This window comes from Diachasmimorpha longicaudata, chromosome 1 (genome assembly GCF_034640455.1).
Source record: "Diachasmimorpha longicaudata isolate KC_UGA_2023 chromosome 1, iyDiaLong2, whole genome shotgun sequence".
NCBI classification, from domain to species: Eukaryota; Metazoa; Arthropoda; class Insecta; order Hymenoptera; family Braconidae; genus Diachasmimorpha; species Diachasmimorpha longicaudata.
Window position 1 is genome coordinate 8,505,796 of NC_087225.1, and position 19,360 is coordinate 8,525,155.

At 39.3% G+C, this 19,360-nt stretch overlaps 2 protein-coding genes across 7 annotated transcripts in view; one reads left to right on the forward strand and one right to left on the reverse strand.

Annotated features, from left to right (window-relative positions):
* Positions 1-19,360, forward strand: part of LOC135172649 (A disintegrin and metalloproteinase with thrombospondin motifs like) — a 48,473-nt gene that overhangs the window by 28,711 nt on the left and 402 nt on the right. For 3 of the 4 annotated variants that reach the window (XM_064138859.1, XM_064138850.1, XM_064138870.1), the window contains exons 3-11: positions 16,992-17,052; positions 17,118-17,323; positions 17,403-17,489; positions 17,702-17,882; positions 18,003-18,223; positions 18,393-18,544; positions 18,835-18,890; positions 18,974-19,103; positions 19,188-19,325. In XM_064138859.1, coding sequence (XP_063994929.1) covers positions 17,004-17,052; positions 17,118-17,323; positions 17,403-17,489; positions 17,702-17,882; positions 18,003-18,223; positions 18,393-18,544; positions 18,835-18,890; positions 18,974-19,103; positions 19,188-19,325 — 1,220 coding nt within the window. In that variant the 5' untranslated portion in view covers positions 16,992-17,003. Of the gene's footprint in view, positions 1-16,153; positions 16,934-16,991; positions 17,053-17,117; positions 17,324-17,402; positions 17,490-17,701; positions 17,883-18,002; positions 18,224-18,392; positions 18,545-18,834; positions 18,891-18,973; positions 19,104-19,187; positions 19,326-19,360 lie in introns of those variants that run through there. The other variant, XM_064138840.1, reaches the window with a different exon arrangement.
* Positions 1-19,360, reverse strand: part of LOC135172628 (SAM and SH3 domain-containing protein 1-like) — a 160,677-nt gene that overhangs the window by 8,093 nt on the left and 133,224 nt on the right. For all 3 annotated transcript variants that reach the window (XM_064138804.1, XM_064138824.1, XM_064138814.1), the window contains exons 5-10: positions 16,020-16,159; positions 6,797-6,958; positions 5,845-5,901; positions 2,793-2,859; positions 2,242-2,413; positions 1,777-2,005 (exon numbers count right to left, since the gene is read on the reverse strand). In XM_064138804.1, the coding sequence (XP_063994874.1) occupies positions 1,777-2,005; positions 2,242-2,413; positions 2,793-2,859; positions 5,845-5,901; positions 6,797-6,958; positions 16,020-16,159 (827 nt within the window). The remainder of the gene's footprint in view (positions 1-1,776; positions 2,006-2,241; positions 2,414-2,792; positions 2,860-5,844; positions 5,902-6,796; positions 6,959-16,019; positions 16,160-19,360) is intronic.

Consider the following 19,360-nt stretch of genomic DNA (forward strand, 5'->3'; position numbering starts at 1 on the left):
CCTTCATCCCTTCCTTTTCTCACTACCGCCTATTCCCGTTGGGGATGAACTACCGTACTCCTCGTACCGAGTCAGAGAAAATTGGCAACGTTCCACGTCGATGAATAGGTTATTCACGTTCGTAGTCACGCCAAAGTGTCATGATGCAGCGAAGGACTATTTTGAATTTCGATTTTTCGCAATTATTCTGGTTACTGTGGTCCAACCGCCATTCCAACCTGACCTGACCCAATTATAATTAAATCCTCCCACCCAGAATCATTAAGTCATATTATTTACTCCCCTTAACAAATAACACACTATCAATTTAACTCATTCATGTATTTAATTTATGTAAGGATACCCTAGAGAAAATTCTGCCATTCTCAAGCACTGATGCGGATTTATTGAGTCTATAACGCCTCTATGTGGACCTTGTACTACGATATATACATAATATTACATGTTTCCTCGAAAGCTTCTCATACTACTGACTGAGATGGACTTAATTGTCAATTGTCACCTCTTAGAGATGTTTTCGAGGCTATAAAGTGAACTTTCCATAACTCTACACCTCGCGGGGTATCGGTTGCCCGAATTCACGCTCGCGGAAAGACCCTTCCTCGCGAAGGAACAAGCCAGGGGGAGGGGGAGGGGGTTAGGTATCCCTAAACGGCCTATTGCCCACAGCTCTAGTGCATCAAGGTGAGGAAGGGAGAGTGACTCAGGTCAAAGGAGGGTAATTCACCGCGTGCGGTGGAACATCGTGCATTTACGAAGGTCAACAGTTATGCTAGTTCCACTGTAATCGTATCATATGACATGCAGGCGTAAATTCTATGTGAATGCAAACGGATCATAATTTTTTCATTTCCCTTTGTCCTATGTCAAGCTCCGTAACTCGTCAAAGTTGTTTTAAGGACTTTATTCTTCAATTAAGATCAATATTGTGAACAATATTTGGCTTTTGGACAATTTATCCACGGATAATTACCGAGAGCCGACATTTGTTCGATTTTTCGGGTAAATCAATCACTTTGAAGTAAATCATTTATGTTCTGATATCTCCTGGCAAAGTGATGGAAATTGCAGGATTTATTTGATGGCGACGGGTGCATTATCGGATTGGAATTAAATGAAGTAATATCATTCACTCGTTCTCAATTTCGTAAAAGACAGATATATCATAATATCTTCCACGGAAGCTTGTTCACATTTTAGCCAAGTTGACCTCATTTATATAATAATTCTCTTGATGAATTTTACTGGTTGTTTATCCTAGAAACCAAAACGGTTTCAAAGCGAATATTTTCGGTTTTGATGTTATTCCTCGTAGAATTATAGAAATTGCATATTTTATTTGATCTCTATAAAGACATTATCAGACATAAAATAAATGGGATAAACTCAATGATAATAAATAAACAGAGAATCTGAATTTAATGAATTATTCATTTGCGTTCGATTAATTGCTTTTAGGGTGAATCCATTTGCCGGAAATAGATATTAAATTTTCAGAAACCCCATTTATATAATTCAAATAAATTTTCCTTTTTGAGGGTTTAGGTAACCAGTTGAAAAAGAATTACACCCGAGGCGATTGCCTTTAATGGGAATTGAAATGTATCTATTCGACTCTCAACTAAAGACTATGAAACGCATTCTCCTGTGCTGAATTCAAACCTCGACATGCATTCGTCAGAAACAAATGACAAAATAAGCCAATAAAAATGGAAAGAGAAGTGGCCAGAGGGAGAGGATTGATTAATTAAAAACAGCGGGATGTACTTGACTGACCTGTACGTCGCTGCTGGCGTAATCACCACTCTCGCGTGATGCTCTGGAATGCGTGAGTGGAATGATGGTTGGTGGATTGTTGTGTCCCTGAGGGACAATGAGACCTCTCATTGTCGACATTGCTGCTTTTCGTGAACGATCACGAGGGAGGCTTATGTCACCCGCTGTCCGAAGGGATATCACACCCTCGCCACGATTCTCGGGTCGAAGGTTTAGGGTGAAACATACTCTGGAAGAATCAGGGTTTATATGAACACTTCTTCTTTAATCACAGAGCCTTTATCATTTCTTCCAGATTGATTTATGATTTTGGCTGAATTTTTTTTTGTTGAAATCCTCTGTTTCATTGATAAAATGTTATGAAAATTGATTGATACTCATAATTATGAAAGGCAAGATTTTTTTTGAATGATTTGAAAAATTGCGCGATATAAAATCTATTCAATTACTATGCAAAATCTTTACCGTCCATTTTGAATAGTAGCTGTTGGCACAGGTCCTCCACTAGCGCCCATGAGAAAATCTTCAGGATCAGATTCATAGGGTGGCTCGTCATACCAATGCTGTCCTCCCGGCCCTGGTCCAAGGCCACTGGCTCCCCCACACCTAGCATCCTCGTCATACATGTACGTGTCATCTAATAACAGATCCCCAAAAAGAGGGAAAAGAGAATAACAAAAATTCAATCACTGTCACATCCAAATTTTCACGGTCAGGCGGAGGATAGACATTCGGCTATTTGATGGACATAGGTTTTCAGCGTATATATCCATCGAGAGGGAAAAAAGAGGGTTAGACACAAAAAAGTCTGGGACGCGACGGGTGTTTACTATAACAAGATTAGGTGAACTATATGTGGGGCTTCGGTGTCCCTAGCCGTTCGGATATTTTCCCTTTCTTTTTTTATTCGTCTAGATTCAAGTCGAAAGGTGAGCGAACGTTGAAAGAAAAATTTTCACTTCTGGATATTCCCCAAGGAGTTTTTCATGTGTCGAGGAATTGGTCTGTTTACGTACCTCCAGGATTTTGACCTCGACCGTCTCTTCCCAACTGCATCAGACCCTGCCGAATGTCTCTCAGAATCTGAAATAAAAAATGTGGAAATTTGAGAGAATTTTCGCCGGAATTGTAATGCTGCGTAGACGATGTTTTAGTTTTTACCGAACAACTACCACTCTCGTTCAAATGATAGCCACTAAAATCCCCAGCTCTCATTCCAAAAACATTCAATCCCTCCCGATAAAAAGAAGTCTTGTAATCACCGACCCTAGTTACCTCCCAAGTGCACTATAACACCTTTGCCCTCATCCCTCACGTTTAGCCCCAATGTTTTTTTCATCGAGTCCCACAGTTTTCCCAGAGCACGAAGCAAGTTATTTTGGTAGAGCTTTCCCGAGTAATTATCGAAGTTGAGATCGGCCCAGGGGGTATCTGAGTAATGTTCGAAGGCGGATTGCTTATACTACAAAAGCCCAAGTAGATGTTTCAACCCCTCAAGGTGAGAGAGAAATGACTAGTAAATGTGGGAGAATTGCTGGAGATACTACCATTGGCAGTGGATAAAAATGGTCGTGGCTGAATTCGCCGGGAAGTAGAATAGTGCGACGGAAAAATACGATGGGGCCTCTCCTTGTTTTTTTTCTCCCTTTCTCTCGCTACTCCTGAAGTATGGGGAAATAGTGGAGAAGAGCAGTGAGTATACTCGAGGGAATCGTAAACCTGCGGTTGGGAGGTGACACTAAAACTTTTACGGGAATGCCAACCTTTATTTCCATATTGCTCGCAGTCTCAAAGGCAACTTCTTTCCTATTCTGCTCACCCATTTGTCCAGTCACTTTTTACCCCTCCTATTGGATGAGCTAGTTTCTACCAATTTCGTCGAGCCCACTCGCAAACTTGCGAAAGGCAGTGACATTTTATTACTTGAATTTTTTTTTTTCAAACTTTTTGTTGACAAAGTTTTGTTGTTCCCGGTAATACTGGATTTTTGTCATTGGAGCGGCGAGTTTTCTTTTTTTTTGCTCGCTTTCTCTTTGAAATTGTTTAAGGTCGAAAGTTTGTGGAGTGCTTTTAAGCACGATAGAGGCAATTTATTCAATCAATGGAAAATAAAATGAGAGCTCAGGATCGATGGGAAAAAAGTGGAAAAAAAAACTTGGGAATTCGTTTTGCTGAGTTCCCTGATAAAGTCTTTAGCTTTAGTTTTGGGGATAGGGTGGATAAGAAGTTTTTCGAGGGAGGTAGAAGGTTTTCTAGGCTGCGGTAATCCGGGATAATCTCACTTCTGGACTGGTGTTGAGGTTGTTTTCTGGGGCAAATCCTTGACCGTAACAAGTCTCAACTTTTTTCGTGATGCTACGTTTATACAAGTGCAGAGGTGCAGCTTTGACAGATACGAATCCTATTAGAGAATTTGATTCCTCATATTTTGTATTGGCCCGCTACGTTCTGAGGTACTTAGTCTAGTGACAAGTCCACGCAAGATAAAAATTCTGCTACGAAATACGGTCCCTCCAATTTTCTGAGTTGTTTTCGTAACTGTTGCGGAACATTTCTCTAACACTGTTTCTATATTGGTCCCAGGGCCATTTTACCCGGTAGAACTTTAGTGAATTTGTCAAAGGTATCAAATCCCGTTCCTCCGAATTTATTCCTTCGTGCATTGATAATTATTTAATCACTTCCATCGGACAGAGGTGCGGGAAGCTGAGAGATAGCATTTAGTATTTCGCTTTCTATATACTGTATACCTTTGAGAAACATCAATACGTGTTTGACCGAGCAAAATAGCCCTGGGTACATTATAGAAACACAAATAAGGGAAGACAATATCTACTCAATGGAGACGCGAAAAATATTAAAAAAATGTAACCAATGAGAGCCTTCCCCCCAGTGGAGATAGAAACGAAATCCATATCCGAGTTCACTCCCCAACCTAGATAATACCTTTGCCTTGAACAAAATTATCTTGCGGTAGCATACAATGTCAACATTAATCTCTCAACGTCACCCTCCCCCCGCCACCAATGAAAATACGTGATTCACTCAATCTCATTTCCCCGCAATAAAGGCAATCAGATAAAACTATTCCTGTAACACAATTGTGCATTCGCCGAAATAAAACCGTAATTGAACTGCTCTGGAAAAAAAAGGGAAGTAAAAAAATAGCGATAATAATTTCACGTAATGAATTCATGACGCATCCACATTTCGCTTTAAGGACGAATATCACACACCTCGATCTCTCGATCCACTTTACATAATAAGAGAGGTATCGTAGCTGCTCATATCCCTCCGCAAAGTGTATTACATGTACTATCACGGAATTCCTTCCCGTCGCATGCTAATTTCAGGTTTAAACCAGTGTTAAAAATTGCCTCCTTTTACTTTTCTCGTTTTACAATATTTATCGATGCAGTCAAGGCATTATCAGCTCGACGTTTTCCTCACGGGATCGATCAATTTAACAGAAGGAATAAGGTGATCATGTAATATTGAGAATTATGTAACATGAGAAGGAATCTGTTAATCGGGTTGCGTGCAAGTGTGAGCTGAGCGTGGATAGAAAATACAATTAAGGATGAGGATCCATCACGTGAATCTTTCACACGTGATGGAAGAACATGATTCATACATGCGAATCGATAAGCTCGGCTTCCTGTTATAAATATCATAATCTCTAGTGATTGGGCCACCATGACAATTGCAAATTTAGTCGTTGATATTAAATACGTTCAATATTGCATTCGAATTTACCCGAAATTGTTTCATCATGCAGGCTGATACATATTGAAGATTACAGGAGGTGATAACTAATCTTTTAATAGAAAGATTTTGTGGCGAGAGATTTATCGAGAAGACAACTTACTCTGAGAAGTTAGATGTAAAATTCCTCGACAAAAAACAGTGTTATTTCCAGATAAATTATTATTGATTTTATTGAACCGTTGATTGAATCAACTCAACGCATAAGTCAACTAAATTTTACGAAACTATCGCGTGAAATTGTAGCTTCAATTATTTTTTAATAGTACATCAACTGAGTTGGAACTTTAGAAGGAAACTCACCTCTTCATGTTCTTTGTGGAAGCGCTCTTTCTTCCTCAGGGCGTCTTGGACCTTTAACTAGAAAAAAACTCATTGAGTTGAAAATAAGAAATGAAAAGAGAAAATAATAGAATTCAATCTTTCAGGGCATGCTCAGCAGTAGAATAAGCTGTTTCCGAATGGTGTAAAGAACATTTATGAATCGAAGGCAATGTACCTGTCCTCTGAAAAATATTCAATTCGAGAGAATTGAATTGAATGAAAATTATTCAATGCCATCTATTCACCATTAGCGTTCACCCCTTCAACCCCATATCTCAAATTCAATAGTAGTTTTTGCCACTGCATCCACAGAGAAATTTTTTCCTGAATTAACAAAAATGCAAATGCCCCAGAAACTAAATTTACTACATTTCGCTCGGCAGACACATTCAGGAAAAAAGTTGAGAGACAGACATGAAGACATGCGACTCTCATGTGTGTGAAACCACTACCCAGCAGCTCTCTGGGTTAAATTTATGGTAATCGTAAAAAGTGTGGCATAATGCGGTGCGATAAAAAGGTCCCGTGTGCCATTTTTCCCTTTAAAAAGAAGTGACTGAATGCAGAGGATTGAAGAGAATCGTTGAACCATGGAGGACTAATGATAAGCTGATAAGGCATTGCCAATAGCTTTGAAAGGTTGTAAAATTCATAGAAAAATCTACTAAATTTGATAGAAAATTGTATTGGATTTTTATTAAACGTCTATTGAAATTTCGGATTATTCTGGACCGATTCTGTTAAATAAAGGACAGCTTTAGTGTTCGATAAAAATCCTTTCATGGAAAAAATGAGTTGCAATCGTAGAGTGAAATTTACTTGAATGATGGAGACTATTTTGTTTTATTCAAAAAGGGATATCTATGATCGTGAACTATGAAGTCTCTCCGGACGTGAATAGGGGAGTATAAGTGAATAGTTTATGAAGTACCCTGTGAATAGTTTCCTCGAAGCTGTTGGCTTGTCCCCCATTCATTTGAAAATACTTGAGTCTGTCATAATCTCGAGGATCCACCATAGATCTCAGGATTGTGTGGCCCATATCAGAGCCTAACCCAAGACCACTCTGTAGTACACTGTCTGGTGTGTCCACCTAGAATCAGAGAACAAGGGAATGAGTATATAACTTCCACAAGTCTATAATTCCTTTCCCCATATCAGGTAATTGGATCAAAGGTTTTTTTTCAACAAGGATAAACTTATTTATATCACTGACATGTATGTGAACATCGAAATTTTATCTCTTTGGCACTGATCAACTGCATTATTTCTGTTCTAAAGGAAATCCGCCATTAATTATTCTTTTGATAATTTCCATAAATCATTCAGCCCCGATAGAATGAAATTTATTCATTCAAAGAAAGATACGAAGTTGAAAGGGAAATCTCCATCTCGTGTCGACGCCATCTCCATCACCTAGAAATGCGTGTTTCATCGGGGACAGTAATAGCAAGTGGCAAGTAGAAACTCAGTTGGGCTCAGTTCTCTCCTTATATTCAAGTTCCCTGAATAATTAAGATGAAATGAAAATGAGAGAGAAAATGTGGGTAGTGGGTGGAAGTAGTTTCGGATGTGAAGAAAAGGAAAATGTAGAATTGAGTGAAGGAATGGGGTGGATATAACTACTCCCGACAAAGCATCAGCCCGAGTATTTGCAAAAGGGAGAGGGGAAATATGGCTTTCAGAAAATTACTGGGAGACACTGAAAACTACGGTTACAGATAGGGAAGATATTCTGAGAAATTTCAATTACAAATTTTTCTGAATTATCGATTAACCGAGATCAGCAATACATTTACTTAAATTCTTCTGATTACCACTGAGATCTATGATGCCATTGACGTGAGTTCTAGATTGATAGTGTGGTGAAAATATTAAATCTTGCAGACTTTGAGGCAGAAAAAAGTTTCGTTTAAAATATATAACTAATATCCATCAACTGTTGACCTATTGTTACTAGAGACGAACTAAAAACCTTCATCAGGATAATTTTTTTCCCGGAAATTTAGTGATAAATTCAAGGAATGCAAAGGCATCGCTGAAACCTAGTGACATTTCTCAGGAAATTAGCGAAGTAATTCCAAATGTGAGAGAGAGAGGACATGAAATCGAATAATGGATTAGGGTGGATGTAACTATTCTAGACAAAGCATCAGCCCGAATACTTACGAAGGGGAGAGGGAAAATGTGGCTTTCACAAAATTACCAAGAGACACTGAAAAGCCAGGTTACAGATGAAGGGGAGATACCTCGAGAAATTTCAAGTGGCATTCTGTTTGGGGAATGAGACGATAACGGATTTTGAATATTCTGTAAGTTGAAATACATTAGTGAGGGGAGAATAATTTCACTATCGTCTTTCGTAACTGTTCAATACCGATTAGAATTCCTGATTTGCGTCGTCAGAACTGTCGAATTCATTGGTAAATCACTGGAAAAAAAATTCACCCGAATTCGGTTTATTGTTTGCTCTCAGAGCCAGAGAATTGTCATTTTATTCCACCCTTCGTGAACAGTTCTCTTGATTTTGTATGAATAAACACAAGAAAGTCAAATATTTCGCTGAACCAATCAGCTGTACCAACAGTTGGAGAAGATCTCGAATAAATAATTCCGTCTTCAGCCGGAGGAATGAAGGAGGCCATCCCATTGTGCCCGCATGCCACCCAGTGGTCGATTAATTCTCTCAATTGTTATCTCTGGCTTGATTCACCAGGCAATAGATATCCAATGGCTACACGCTCGTGACAAACGCAATTAAGTACCTGGCGTTACCGATTCTCCACTTTCAGCTCCATTCGTTCATTCGTATGTGATTTTTTTCCTCCACATTTCTTTTTGCTCTTTTATCTTCAAGAGCCATTTCGTTCTTTTTAACTCTCTACCACCTATCACGCTTTTATCTTGTGATCTTCTGCTTCCTAGTCGGCGTTAAAAACTCGTGGCCACATTCAAACCCCTCCACATGGTACACGGTGATTCCGATATCGCATCACGCCACTATTCCAACTGCTGGCGTTCCGCACGATTCCATTCGCATTCACAGGCGACAACTGTGGATGAAGATTTTTTCCAGTGTTGTTTATTTTTTTTTCTACTTCTGCTCGTTTGGTGTTCATTGAGAGGTGGTTGACAAAGAGAGAGGAAAAAGGGCTGAAACAATTCATGAGGAATCGACTTTGTTTTTTCCAATTGTGTGGGCTGGTTTGATTCGTTAGATATTTTGTGTCAATTAAATCGATTCGAATGTATCAATCGAGAAGAGACAAGGATTTCACGATGTAGAAGACAGAAAATTTACCCGAAAATTTGGAGTTTCGAGTTTGAGGAATCATACGAAATCAACGAAGCTAACAATTTAAAGATAAACCTGTGTTATGTACGTTCATCCCAGTTAATTAGTATCAAACTAAATAGCTGCTTACGATTATCTTCAATATTTCTCGCGCCAAAGAGATTTCGTAACTTCGCGCTGTACCCACTCTTTATCGTCTGATGTTTCCTGTTGGAAACTGTCGGTGTGGGTTATATCCAAAAGAATCTTACGAACTCAGTTGAAGATAATGTGGGGATTAAAGCAGTAAAATCTAAGAGAATAGAATTTTACGAATGGATATGGAAGCTTGCGACAAACACCAAGAGTGGCTTAAATTACTAGTAAAAACTTTCATTCTTGTAGGATGAATTTGCGAGAGAGCTGAGAATTACGACGTGAAGCAGACAGCAAGTTTTCTATGAATGCTGTTCAGAAGTATTTATAAAAACTCATTCTGTCATTTCTATTATATTGTAGTAGCGCAATATGTGCATATTCGCGAAGCACAATCCGTCTGGCAATCTCCAAAGGTGCATTTCATCTCTACTTTATATTTCATTAGAATCTATTAACTTCAAGTGCAATGTTACCCATTCTACCAGTTTCGTGTGAAGTCGGAATTATATTGGTGACTGTCAATGTGAATGACATTCAACCGAATCTCAAAAATGCAACTGAGCATAATGTGCAGATTGAAACAGTCGAATCCGAGGGAATCAGATACCGAGAATAGATTTGGGTACTTGCAACAAACAACTGGAGCGACTTAACGTAGTTCTGGAAATCTTCATGCTCGCATGATGAATTTGCGAGGTAGCTCAGAGACAGGGTAAGAAACAGACACTGAGTTTTCTATGAATGGTCCTTAGATACTATCTATAAAATCTCAAACTGTTATTTCTGTTATGTTGAAGTAGTGCGATGTGTACATATACCTGAAGCGGAAACTTCCTGACGATCGCTAAAGTCTTAAGTGCAACTTGGCTTGTTGTACCAAGAAATAGGAATGGCATGAATGTGTGTACAGTAACATTGTGTGCGAATGGTTGGGAGTGAGATGAAGGGAGGGTACGCTTGGTTGAAACTTTATCGTAGGGAGCCAGACCGACTATAACCGTGGAGGGGAGTTTGTCGCCAAAGGGCATTATTCTCGATTTTCTTCGGGTATGCAAAACTCGACTTGAGTACTTCCCGCCTCTTGAGTATAATATCTTTAAGTAATTGTTATTGTGCCTGGGTAAATAATAAGAGTTCAATTTTTTATATTTTTTCAACGATGAATGCCCAGCAGAGGAGAAACTTGAAATCCATCATTGAAACTTGGCTCACAGAGTTTAATGTTTGATAGATTTTTAAATGTTTCACGTGTGATGGCACCATAGGGTTGTCCATTGCTACGACTGGCGCAATGTTGGCTCTCTGTTTATATGTCCATCTTGTGGTTCTACTCACTTCCCACGTTAAGTTTCTTGAAAAGTGGTTGAACGATGGAGGAATAGTTCTGGAAGTACCATGAGGTTGCCATCGATGTGGTGGGTGTGAAAAGGCTTTTGCCTTATCGGAGGTCGCCACATGCAGTATAAGTATAGGCTCTGACTGAGGTTATATGAACACACTGACCAGGTCAAAATACCCGAGATTATAGCCAGCGAGAGGGTAATTGTAGCCTCGGGCACGTGTATGACCCATCTAGTGATGCAATCACGGTCAGGTGAGGGGCTGCCGAAATTGTCGTTTCAATTCTAGGCATTTTGGCAGATCGATAAATTCATTTCAAATGCATTATCACGCGGTACCAGGAGCGCCATTTGCGTGATTCGTGAAATTTACGTGAGAAAAATTTCTGGAATTATTGTTCGGCCTGATATGGTGGGGATACTGGGCTCGAGCAAGTATCACAGGTCAGAGATTATCATCGACTTGGAGCGTTTGAGACATATTCTCCTGTAGCTCATTTGTGTGGTTTCTGATGTTCTGAGATTAATTAAGTGGACACTCAAAAGCGTATTTTGTCACATCCTATCACTATAACTCCCTTGTTCTGTATAACAGGAAGCCATTGTTGTACTTCAAAGAACTCTCAGATCCGTCCATTTGACCGGCCGGAAGCCCACTTTCAACCCTCTCCTCTTCTTTCATGTACGGTAACTAACGGGAACACTTGTTCCGGTGATCCTTTTTACTTTACTGTTGATGGGCTTAACAAGACTGCCCAAAGAGATGTACAATGGAGAATTGGAAAAAGTTAACGGGATGAAAATCTATTTTTATTGTATAAGCCAGGGAATAGCGTTTCCATTAGAAAATTTGATGGACTGTACGAAAAGAAGAAACAATTTTATGGCTCTCTGTAATACCGCGCAACTGATGCAAAAGTCTTTCCGATCAGAAGGAATAAAGTCATTTCCCACAGCCGGTGGCATACCCCAGTGACCATTAAAATCTCATAAATATTATAATATCATCGGAACAAGTCTCAGCGCACTCAAGGTCGCACCTGTACAATCTTTCATGCATTAATCTATTTCCATTTTTCTTTAAAAAGTAAAAGTGCATGGATACCACTTCTTCAGAGAATTCATTTCCCTCTTTTCATCGAAATATGCCAATTCAAGCGGATTTTTTTTCTTTGTATTACTCCAGAACTGAATGAATGATTAACAAAAAACATTCAGACAATTTTTTGGCATCAGTGCTAGAGCTTCATAAACGAAATCTCTAGAAAAAGTTGAGAGGTCGATTATGCTGTCCTCAACAGAACTAGAATTTTTCACAGCCAACGAATTCATCAGTGAATATGATTCCCTTATAATGCGAACGGGGAATGATGTTGGCAGAAGTGGTGGAAGCATACGAACTGTGCGCCAATGAATATGAAACAGTCATTAAGGCACCAATGCGAAATCACTTAGGCACACTCTGTGGTCCCCAAACGTTGGTGCGTTTTCCCAACGATTCAGCCTGAATGACGGTTGGCCTGAATTTCAATGCATTTGCCTGCAGGTGGTTCTCGACCAGAATGAATTGTATCGAAGAGAGATTGTAGATTTGCTAACACTGGAAAGCGTGCACATGTAAATTAAATGCGGTCAGGTTGAAAATACACACATGAGCTGCTAATCGACGAGATTAGGTCATTGGACTGAGTGAGTGCGTGCTTTATTAGGTCAGTCGACGATACCGATGATCAATAATGTAGATTTTACATCGCAGAGTGGCATCAAGGTCATAATGATTTTGTACAAGCTCGTGCTTCAGTCATGCGTTATAGCCACCTCACCCTTAGCTTAAAAGTTACTGTAAATTAATCTGCGATTATTAATTTTTACTGAACGGGGCACAGTAATTTTCATTTTTATCAGCACGTTCCATACCAATAATCAAATGCGTAATGGATAATAAGGGAAGGACTGCTAACGCGAAAAGTAATGGTCTCACGCCTCCTCTCAGACATAAACTCGCTCCCTGCTGGTGGTTTTTTTCACTGATAAACCGCATTTAATTTTGGGGTACTAATCAAATTTATAAAATTTATTTCTCTAGGAAATGGTCGTAAATGAAAATATAGAGCCGTCGATACCACTATTTATCGTACGGTTTAACGTGAAAAACTCGTGCAATGTGGCGCAGCGGTTATGCAGCCTCTCAACCCCCTTGCCCCCGCACCCTCAGCATCACGACGTCGTAGATTCGTTTAACTGCCCCATAAGTTTTTCGCGATACAACGTTGGTATGTAAAACAGTTTGCATGCCTTTTTTTCCCTCCGCGAAATGCTCGTACGTGAGAAATAAACGTGAAGAAGTGAGAAAAAAAAAAGTGCCATAGGTAGTTTAAATCGAGTAGCACCTCAACCGATTGTTCGCCCTAAAACTCACAATTTCACACTTTGTCTCCGAGTTTTATTACCAATCTCTCTCTTGCCACTCATTTTTTTTCTCCCGTATTCCTTATCTGAATGGAAAATAAATTTTTTTATTTAAACGAGAAAACCGTTAACAGAGAAATACTTTCACACAATTCCTACTTTTCTTCGAAGAGAGGTAGTAGAAATGAAAATAAAATGGGGCATCACCCCCATGCGAGTCATGGGGTTAAAAGCCGAGTGTATTTCACATCTCTCCTGACCCCCTTTCACCTACCACCCTCCAACCCCTCCTAGAACGCCTCTACATTAGCATATAAAGCGAGTAGTACGTCTTGTTAACCTCCAGAAACGTTTCTTTCTCACTTGTTTACATTTTTTTTATATTCTCTTTCATCTGTCGTATTTTAAAATTCCAAATCTCGGAATGGAAATTCACGAATAAAAGATATTTTTATTATTCTGAAACAAAATTCATGGTTATTATGGAGATGATAAATCTTATGAAATTTCAGGGGCTGTTGGGGAGCCTTAAAGTGGAGGGTATTAATCCTATTTCTCTCGCTTATCAAGTTTTCCACGTGCTAGTTTTTTTCTTATTGGAATGGAAGCTTTGTAATCCTTCAAATTTAAGTTTAGAAATTTTTTCGAAATACCAACTCATTTAAAATCTGAAAATACAATTCCATCATTTATTGCTCGGCTTTATTATCATGACCAATTGACATTTAATTCATGTATCAACGCGTAGATTTCACAGAAGTTTTATTTCTGGGTGTTTCTATCGAATGCAAATATTGACACTAGTATTTGATCTATCTGGCAATACTCAACAATTTTGTCTGGTCTAGGGACCTGACACTGGCTAATTCATACTCAACTATTATCTCCATATATAGCCATTCAAAATTTCCTGATTTTAACTTCGACTCCGAAAATTGTTTAAGCTTCCCTGTTAGCCTCGTCTGACCGTAATTCTGTTCCATACAACAATTGGATAAAAAACAACTACTAAAGAGAAATAAAAGTCAGATACACATGCTACTACACCATCGCCCCGTTAAAACCCAACGAATGTTAAAAATCGAATTTCCACGGTGGAAAGCACCTTCTCACAGCTAGAACAGAGTAGAAGAGAGCTTTACGATGAGTTGTGGTATAGACGGTGGTTTGGTACCAACTAGAATTGAATTATACCAATATATAGTGTAGGACCATGAATTACAGTGAGCGGCTCTCACCAGCCAGTGGTTACGGAAGCCCTGACACAGACCTCCAGTGCACTGGGGTGAGAGTTTCCAAGCAAAAGTGGATTTTGGTATGATGGATCCAATGAAAAGGCATCATATTCCCCAATCCCCCTCAGCATTCCATCACCTATCAGTTGAATTTTCACCACTGGTGAGTGGAACAGGTCGAGACATCTAAAATTGATAATGTGAATTGGTCAGCGACGATGATATCCAGACGGTCCAAAGGCGCCAAAAAGCCCAGTATCAGCCGTTTGACATGCGCCAGACGTCCCTTTGATCATATCTACAAAGTTCAGAGGTTTTGCAATGACTTTGACGTTGCATATTCACAATGTAAAGCTTCAATATGATCCCCGGAGGTGAAACGACAGGCGTATTCCAATGGATATGTGTATTGCAAGTGTATTGGACTCACAATAGACACATGGAATATACCTTGTAGTGAGCCTCGGCGTCATGAACCCAGAGTAACATAGTCATATTTGTCGGTATCACATGTGGCCTGTGGGCTATGTTACGAAATTTCAGGCAATGTGGAGCCTTTGGACCGCAAGAGCACACCCCAACTGTCGGCCCTTTGGGGTGACTCCAGTATTATGAATCCAGAGAGAATTTTCCATAGGCGGTGCGGCGCGTGGTGGTTATTTTCCGAGGGCATATGTCCAAAATTTTGGACTACAACTGCCGATGAATTTCTTGGAAATATTTACGACAGGCTCCTGTTGTTCTGTTAAGCCTACGGTGAAGGTTTCATTAAGCGTTTGAATCTCTCGGACATTACCAGACAGCAATTAATTAAAAAAAAAAAGTAATTGTAGATTTCCCAAGATTCCATTATCCCAATTACCGTAATAAGCTAATACATGAATCCAGGCATCATTCATGCAGGTCGTCTATGAAATTGATTTTCCCTAATGACCTCCTTAATTGCAAATTTGTAAGCAGATGAAAATAATTCAACTGGCGTCCAGCTGTTACCCAACGCTGTGTCCAATCGAACTTTAGCGACATGGGTTATAACCGTTGAAATCGACTTTGCGATTAGCCATGTCTCTGCGTCTATAGACCCAATATATTCCATCGATTAAACGTAAAACATTGCGGTGTTACTATTAATGATATCTGGCGTCGTACGATAGCTGTGTGTCTACCCACGTAGATTTCACTGTTATGAACTAGTTCGGGAGGCTATTTTCTAACGACTATTGATAATAGAGGCATATATCTGTCAAGCTCAGTTTAATTGTAAAGAAAAGAAGTCCAGGAATTGTGGATTTATGTGTGCGGAAGCTCTGATAATAATTAGTTCGATAAAACTGTCAAATGATTTTTAAGGCTACATTCTATGGCTTATGAGAGTAAAATAATGTGCCCACCAGAGCAGATATGAGAATCTTTAGTCAGCGTACTTTTGTGAACGTTATCAGAAGGTATACAAAGCCTTTGGCCCTCAGAAAAGTAATCAAATGAATAAATTTAATGAAAAAATTAATTATTCAATTGAAGTGATCTATTGTGTGGGTGAGGATCTCTGTAAAGGTAATGTGAGTCATGACACTGATGTGAATATCGAAAATGAATTAAATTGGGATTCCAAAGGGAATTAATTACACGAGAGTAATACGAATTTGAAAAATTTCAAAAATACAAAATATAGTTTGACAGTTAGCAATATTTTAGAGGTAATAATTATGCCACATGTAAAATGTTGAACAAACTCACCCTCTGTGGCACTCCCATTCTTGCACGCCCGTGCCTTGGCGAACCCTGTGACTGACCCTGCTTCTCCTTTCTGTGTGTCTTCAGTCCCCTCAACAGTCGTGAGAACGTCGTTTTCTTTTTACTGGTGTTCTGTCCTTGCTCTGAAATGATTCAGAATGGAAATTTTGTTAATTAAATACGGTCTCTGCTATGCTCCCTGAGTAATGAGAAGTTGGTTTATATTTAAGAAATATTATTGCCACTCAGAATGAAGAACAATATCTGGGTTATGTCATTTGAATAAATTGAAGAGTTTGGATTTTTTTCCCTGAGAGATAAGTAGATGGGGAGGGGTGAATAGGGGATGAGAGAGCCATGGGAGCGGTGCAATTTCATTAAAAAAATATTTCTTCATTCCGCCAAAAAATAGCGCTATTTCGCTTCTTATGAGTACATCTGGTACCCATTGCTATCTTTTCCGCTCTAATTATCAATTCTTTAATCTCCTTTGAATAATACAGTCTCGCAGTTTAATGAAGCAAAATTTTTCAAAAAGGCAAGGACTTTTTGTTTACATTTGGGAGTACGGTGATACGTTATAAAAGATATTACCAAGCATTTGAACATATGCAAACCCTGGATTGATGAAACAATTTCATTAAAGATGACATTTTGGAATAACGAAACCCAAATATTGACATTCGATCAAAATACACGATTGCGATTGTAGATACAAGTGTTTCAGAGGAGTACAGGTGAATAATGAATGGGACTCGTGATTTTATAAGCGAGAAGAAATTAGTTTCTGATGCAATGTGTGTAGCCGTCTCGGCAAAGAGCGTTCGCCCCTGGGAATTGAATAATTAATTGTATTGAAGATGTTAATTTGGGGATTTATTGTATTCTGTGTGCTGATAGCAGATGCAGCCCATGCGGTAAGTCTTAACGTAAACGATTAGAAGTGAACGTCTGCATGAATGTCGATGATTGTAGATTCATACAGAGATGACTCCGGAGGAAAGACTTCACGCCTTCCACACACATGGGGAAGACGGTAAGTGTTGGAAGAGATAAATAAAAAAAAAACATTGAACTATTGAATAGTATTTATTGCTGCAGTACAAAAGTACGAGATTGTCCCGATCCATTGGCCGCGGCTCCAGAGGAGGGGAGCAGATGCTGGAACAGGAATTCGCATGAAGGCTTTCGGAGAGGACATAAAGCTATGGTTGTCACCTACGGAGGGGACTCTTGTGGGACACGATACTCCCGTGTATTCTCTTGAGCAACGAACTTCCGGTCCTCACTTCTTGCGACACAAGAATGTCAATATTTTTTACATCTTCTTATTAAAAATATCGTTGAAACACGTTCTTCAACGCTTGAATGACATCATCATTGCAGGTGATAAAAAATTTGGAATACTACGAAGACCTGAAGAAGTCTGCAGTCGTCGTTGTGAGTCGAACAGCTGAGAACACTCGAAGAATTGTAAGTACTGCATGTACCACACTTTCTCGTTCTTAATGTGATAGTAAAGCAGTGAACCGGTTCAAGTTGATTTGAACTATCGATCAGTGTTCCATGAATATCTCGAAACCAAACGGAGATGAGAACAGTCATGTACATAGTGAATGCAGAGCTATGAAGAATTGATAACGTTTCGCTATCTTGGTGGGAGTTGACTGATTTTCCTCATTTAGGTTGGCACAGTCGGGTCGAGGAACTTGATCATCGCCCCAATTCCGGAGCGCCTCATTAAGAAAGTCAGAAGGCAACGACAATATGTTGACAATATTTCTGAGACTGAACGAGATGATCATCATTATCATATCGTTTATAAAAAGTCGTTGGCTAGAGGAAAAGTTCAATATCTGAAAGCACGTATGTTTTATGATTTTCTCTACTGCTTCGCTATAATCTATTACTCAATATCACCTGGTGAATTGACACAATATTAACCCAAACTATCTACATTATCCTGACCTATCTATCGTATTTTAGCAAAAGTGAATAGTCCTCCAGCACAACCATCTTCAATTCCCGATGTTGTATATCCTGAGGTGTTGGTTGTTGTGGCTAACGATCTCCACGAAAAATTGGGTGGAACTATTCCCCAGACAGTGGCTTACATGATAGCATTCTGGAATGGGGTTGATCTGAAATACAGAAGCTTGGAGAATCCTAAATTCAGGCTTAATATAGCAGGAATTGTTGTCAGCAAGGTTGGTTAGATCCTTATTTAAAGGAGTTGCAGCAAAATATACCGCTCTTTAACTAAATGCCTCAGGTCATGAGGACATAATGTAGAAGCCCGACCAGTAGAAATATGCAGTTTTTAGAAATTGCTAGATAAATTGTAATTATATGAAATTTCTCGCTCAATTGATCTAGGACGATAAAGCCCTCACTTATATAACTCAACATAAATACAGAGGTGAATCTCTGATTGGTGATGACGTATGGCGTGCGAGTGGTGATTATTGGCTTGCGCAGGAAAATCATATTCCGTTCGACAGCTATGATGTACTCGTCACTATAACTTCGTAAGATATTATTCCCTACTCTGTTACCCATCCTAAATCTACAGAAGAGGGGTAAAACAATTTCAAGCGACTGGACCAAAGAAGCAGACAAAATTTTCAGAGATAGTTCTTTTTGCTGCTGTCCATTCACTCTCCAAAATAGTTTTGACAAAGAATTTCAATGTCCGCTTTGAATTTTGAGTGGTTCATTAGAAACTAGTGAATATTTAACATCGAATTGAACAGTTTTACCTCTCCGTTATCGAATTCAATATTCGTTATCTCATTGCCCGAATTATTTCAATATGCAGGCATCCGATCTGTCGATATGATAAGGGAACCAACTACTGCAGACCTGGAACTGATGGTGAGTTCCCAAAATTCGTATTACAAAGATAGTTATCGTATCTCATAACAGCATCGTTTGCATCCACTTCCTGATCATTGCAGGGCTTGCGATGAGTGGAGGAGCGTGCAATGTGAGAAAAGTTTATCGAGCAGCGAATACTAAAGTATCGCTTGTTAGAGACTTGGGTGGATTCGATGGTATTCATGGAGCTGCACATGAACTCGGTCATTTGTGAGTGCCCCAGAATCGTTTCTGGTCATGAAGATTTATTCTTATCGTTGATGATTCTGTCTGACACTGCATTAATTATTGTAGATTCGGAGCCGAGCACGATGGCACGGAAAATACAGAGTGTTCCATGGCAGATGGCCATATTATGAATCCTACTATTCCATTCAGCAGATCTCCAGACTGGTCAAACTGCACTCTAAAGGATTTCCAGAGGTTCCTCAAGTAAGACCAACACGATTACAGTATGTTCATTGTAA